Source organism: Pygoscelis adeliae, unplaced genomic scaffold (assembly GCF_000699105.1).
Source record: "Pygoscelis adeliae isolate BGI_AS28 unplaced genomic scaffold, ASM69910v1 Scaffold139, whole genome shotgun sequence".
Classification (NCBI taxonomy): Eukaryota; Metazoa; Chordata; class Aves; order Sphenisciformes; family Spheniscidae; genus Pygoscelis; species Pygoscelis adeliae.
The window spans coordinates 1,331,170-1,336,547 of NW_008825613.1; the positions used below are offsets into that span (position 1 = coordinate 1,331,170).

Below are 5,378 nucleotides of genomic sequence, written 5' to 3' on the forward strand. Positions count from 1 at the left end.
GAGTCAAGCCTGCTAGTGTGGGTAGGGTAGAGCAAATGCACGAATAAAAATGACTGCACGTGTAAACCCAGTATTGGGACAGCATGAAATTATCTTTCTGCTAGAACCAAAGAGAACATGGAAAAGTGGAGTCAAGCCTTTTCCTGACTCTTTGCTGAGGTTCAATGCTACAGCCATTCCCATGCAAGGAACATAGCAAACCTGGAATTACCTTCAGAAAGCATCATAAAGCCGTAGTGAAGAAGAAAGAGTTTGGAGGTCAACACTCATCATTATCCACCCTTTGAAGATTCACCGAGCTCACCAAGTGTCACATACATATGCAGTTTAACATCCATGGTAAAGAACCAAAATACTGAAGGATCATAATTACAAACGTCTCACCAGAACTAGTAGAGTCCTCATGTCTAGAGGGGAAAATTAAAACAGACACTACTATTTCTTCACCGTGATAAATGAGAATGCAGAAAGTAACAGTGAAAATGATGGATGTTTTCAAATCCATCTTACTTAAATTATTATTTAAAATTAGTCTAAGGAAACATCACCGATATATAACTCAGACTTCTGGTAAGAGGCTCTATCTAAATGCAGAATCATAAATTATAAACAAGCATAAGAGTATTGGTTATCAAATACTCTACATGAGTAATTTTTATTCATATTAATCATGGCTATAAGCCAAAGTAAGGAAAGAAAGAAGAATTAATGGAAGAAACACTTGTGGCATTTATTTGATTTTTGAGAAAAGAAAATACCTCTCAGTAATACTCATAAAGATGGGTCTCTCCAGTAGAGTTTTGTAAAGAATAGAGTTTATAGTTGGGGGGGTGGGGTGTGGGTGCTGTTAATAACTGAGAGGACACAGAATGATAAGCCAACTGAGCTAGTGAGACTGCTCTCATAACCGTAATCCAACCCATTTGATAACATCTTCTTCCATTTCCATTACTTCATCATCACTCATTGCATTATGTCTAAACATAGACTATAAACTCTTCATAATTTTGTTTGTAAAGCATTATGCATATTTACGGAGCTATCTAAATAATCTTAAATTAAGTTATGAGACCAACCAAAGACTGGGGGAGAGCCAAGTCATGCCCTCATACAAAGGGCTGCCAGAAGAGCAAGGATAAGCTAAAGTGCCCAAAAGACGCAAAACTTGTCTTTGACACACATTTGTTTTAGAAGACAAGAAACAAGAATTGAGGGATAGAGTTTAGACCAACAATTAGAAACATCTGGTAAATTCAAGGAAGTGACAGCAATAGTACATCATCATCAGATGTATCAAATAAAGGGTCATCTGAGTACCAACCCGTGTTCAATACTCCACACTGTGGTGGAAACAGTTCTGCCCATACATCCCCCCAAAATCCTCTCCAAAGAATGTGAAGAGGCTGAGCATGAGATGAGTATATGCTGACTTTGACAGTGTCCTGTTGTTATGGGTTTTTTCAAGGGACAACATTGAACACAACATCCAAAACGAGCCGCACAGCAAAAATGCGTGCCTCTGATGTGGTGGTGTTTTGGGAAGCAAGCACAGACCTGTGCAGTGAAAATCCTCCACATTTTATTATGAAAAAAAAATACTATTCAACTATTATTTTAAAGCAGTTTTGTATTAGCGGTAGAACAGATCCTGCACCTCATCAAAGTAGTCTCTGTATTCAAATGGAGGATTGAAAAACCTAAATCTTTCCATGTAATGCTGGGGGTGGAAACATATGATTTGCTTTGGCATCTCCCACTAACTACTTCATGGCAAAATACCATTGGAATGTGCAAAATGTAAAAATATTAAAAGGAAGGAATTAAACCTGTGCCTTGAGAAAGGACTTAACCTTAAAAGGACAGAACATTAAAGCCGTTTTGGGAAACTAGTGAAGAGCATTTGCAACTATACAGCATTAACAGTTTGTGTCGTGGCTTAACCCCAGCCAGCAACTTAAGCACTATGAAGAAAACTAATTCTATCCCAGCCAAAACCAGCGCAGTTTGGCAGGAAACCATGGTTAAAGGATGGCTTACTGCCTTGAAAATATTTTTGTTTAAAAGAACAATTGTCATGGTTTAACCCCAGCTGGCAACTAAGCACCACACAGCCGCTCGCTCACCCCTCCCCAGTGGGATGGGGGAGAGAATCAGAAGAGTAAAAGTGAGAAAACTCGTGGGTTGAGATAGAGACAGTTTAATGGGTAAAGCAAAAGCCGTGCACACAAGCAAAGCAAAACAAGGCATTCATTCACTACTTCCCATCGGCAGGCAGGTGTTCAGCCATCCCCAGGAAAGCAGGGCTCCATCACGCGTAACGGTTACTTGGGAAGACAAACGCCATCACTCCGAAGGTCCCCCCCTTCCTTCTTCTTCCCCCAGCTTTATATGCTGAGCATGATGTCATATGGTATGGAATATCCCTTTGGTCAGCTGGGGTCAGCTGTCCCGGCTGTGTCCCCTCCCAACTTCCTGTGCACCCCCAGCCTACTCGCTGCTGGGGTGGGATGAGAAGCAGAAGAGGCCTTGACTCTGTGTAAGCACTGCTCAGCAATAATGAAAAACATCTCTGTATTATCAACACTGTTTTCAGCACAAATCCAAAACATAGCCTCATACTAGCTTCTATGAAGAAAATTAATCCTATCCCAGCCAAAACCAGCACAACAATTTAAGTAATGAATTTGCATGTGTACACGTACATAAAAATACACAAGTTATATATAACCTGTAGTTTTCCCATATTTGCTCCAAAGATACGGGCAAGCGAGAAACCTCCGTTCCCCTTAGGTGTTATCTGGCCAAAATGCTTGCGAGTCTACCAGATGGCTCTGGTAAGGATCAAGAAGAATTTTATAAGCCTCTATCAATTTGCATTTTACCAAATCAAACTGAGAATTCGCTTGTTGCGTTATTTGAATTAAAACAGCGACATTTGCCTCAGAACTCATTATCAGTCACTCTCAGAAGAGGGATGCTGTAGTAGATGGATAGGAGGTTTGATCAAGCTTAGTAACTCCTACAGATGAACATGCACTTCCTTTAAAAAAAAAAAAAAAAAAGCCAAATTTGATATGTGGAGAGTTAGAGAACTTGGAAAGAATAGGATGCAAATTGCAAATTGCTGACATTTTGGAGAAGCAGAGCACTGGCAACACCCATCCTGCTAAAAGATTTTAAGAAACCTGAAAGCTCCCAAGAGCAACAGAATATCCACTGCTCTCATGTTCCACCACAAAAACAAAACCCTGCCACAAAACATACTGTGACAAATCAAATGTGCTAAACTGCAGATGCTACACTTATTTTGTGCACAGGACAGAAAAATGCCATTTTGTATTAGACAATGCATTGTTTCTGCAGAGAGCCCCATGTGCTTTATCACCATTCATAAACTTGTCCTCACAATGCCCTATAAGGTAGCGAGCCATGACCATATTCTCCTTGTTCTACAGTCATTTTCCATTTCCATAACACCATTCTTTCTGTTAAGTCCCTAATTTATACAGCAAACCATTGGTATTGCCTCAAAGCCAAAGAACTATATTTAGTGGAGGTTTATTCCAACGGATCCCAGTGCAAGGTTAACAGCTTTCACCCTCTTTCTTTATATAGGGAGGCACGCAAATACAGTAAGAAATTTTCCAGGCAGAAGTAGTCCACACAATTTTTCAACAACCATATTTAGATGACGTCTTTAACCTCTTTCTTTGAAATGATTTTTCCCATGAAATAAAGTTTTCATCTCTGTATGTGTTGAAAAAAAGGAAATAAATATTAGCTTTTTAAACCGTACCTTCCATGACATACACCAGGGAACCCACATCTCCTTCCTTGATGATGCAGCTGTCTTTGCCATACTCCACAGGATACATACAATCCACAATCTCCTGGATCTGAGACAGTTCCAGATTCTTCATGAAGTCATTGTCAAGGATCGCTTCCTTTATTAGCTCCTTGGACCTGCAGCAAAAAAAAGACAAGATTTATCCACGTGTCTATCCGCTGAGCTCACGAATAGCAAGTGAATTTTAGCACAATTGCACAGTGCCCCAATGAATATTTCCTTGGAAAAAAATTTCAATATTTTCCCTAAAAACATGATAAAGTCCATCTGCAGAGAAGTAAAAATTACAGAAATGTTAACTTGCAATTATTTTTTGTAAATAAGTTTTAGATACATCAAGTACTGAAATAAAAATAGATTTCATGTGATTGCAAGATCCTCTTTTAGCTACAAGTTTCACATCTATAATAACACCAAAGAATATCATAGCTACTTGAAATATCTTCCATATACAAAACTGAAAGGAAATACAAACAAGAAGTTAAACGATTCATGACTTAGTTTATTATATTTTCTATTAAATTATACAAACTGGAGCACACAAAAGCGCAATACTGCACTGATTCTTTGAGTATTAATCAAATACCAAAGGCCATTATATTCACTAGAGGAGGCACCACTGTTACAGGAATAACACCACAATTAATTCATTTCTTTGATGACTAAATGGAAAATTCCGAAGTTATATTAGTGTGCATAGAATTATACATGCCATTTTGGTTTGGCATGCGATCGAGTTGGAAGTCTGGAGTTCTTACTAGCCACTTTGCAAAGTTGTGTAAGGAAGGAGTTGTTTCCGAAGATACAGATTTCAGAACTCAAAGTTCATGCATTCTCTGGGAGACTATCCAAATGGGTATGTAATACAACCTGCTATCTCTAGAAGTGCCTCTGCCAGCATCATGTTATGACAGAAGATGTGCAACAAAACCACTGATGTGTTTTTCCTGATTTTCCTGACATTCTTTGAATTTCTACAACTAAAGTGCTCGCTACACAGTGAGTCACGCTCAGGTGAACCCTCCAATCTTCCCTTCAGACTGTGAAGTCCAACTTCATCCATCTGCTAATGCAGTGCAACCACCATGTTATGACATTTTGCAAAAAACTCCTAAAGCAGCTTGTGCAAATGAACAACTGAGAATGCTAAATCTAGATCTAGACCAAAACTAAAGCCCCTAAAACACCTACAGGCTGGACACCAGGTCCTCGGCCCTTTATTTCTCACTCTGCAGCTCCACTTCTGTGGGCTGAACTATTTGCTAATGTCAACATAGCCCAGGCAGATCACAGCTACCTGCAGAGCTTATGCATTCAAAAGAGTTTTATCTTTTTGAAATAGGAATATGAAACAAGGTTTTCAAAGAAAGATACATTAATGGATCGTGTCTTCTTGAAAAAGAGCCAAATTGGGACCTCAGAAGACCAAAACCAGCCAGACAGCCTTGGAGATACTATGCCTGTGCTATAGTCCTTTTAAAATATACCTCAAGGTTATATGCAGCACGGATTCAACTCGTTAATGTTTAAG

The 5,378-nt window shown here is 39.1% G+C and overlaps 1 protein-coding gene across 1 annotated transcript in view; it reads right to left on the reverse strand.

Annotated features, from left to right (window-relative positions):
- The window catches only part of LOC103924282 (cGMP-dependent protein kinase 1-like), a 360,077-nt gene extending 355,502 nt beyond the window's left edge, over window positions 1-4,575 (reverse strand). The window contains exons 1-2 of the mRNA XM_009332774.1: window positions 4,556-4,575; window positions 3,797-3,963 (exon numbers count right to left, since the gene is read on the reverse strand). Of these exons, the coding sequence (XP_009331049.1) occupies window positions 3,797-3,963; window positions 4,556-4,575 (187 nt within the window). The remainder of the gene's footprint in view (window positions 1-3,796; window positions 3,964-4,555) is intronic.
- Window positions 4,576-5,378: the final 803 nt, after the last annotated feature.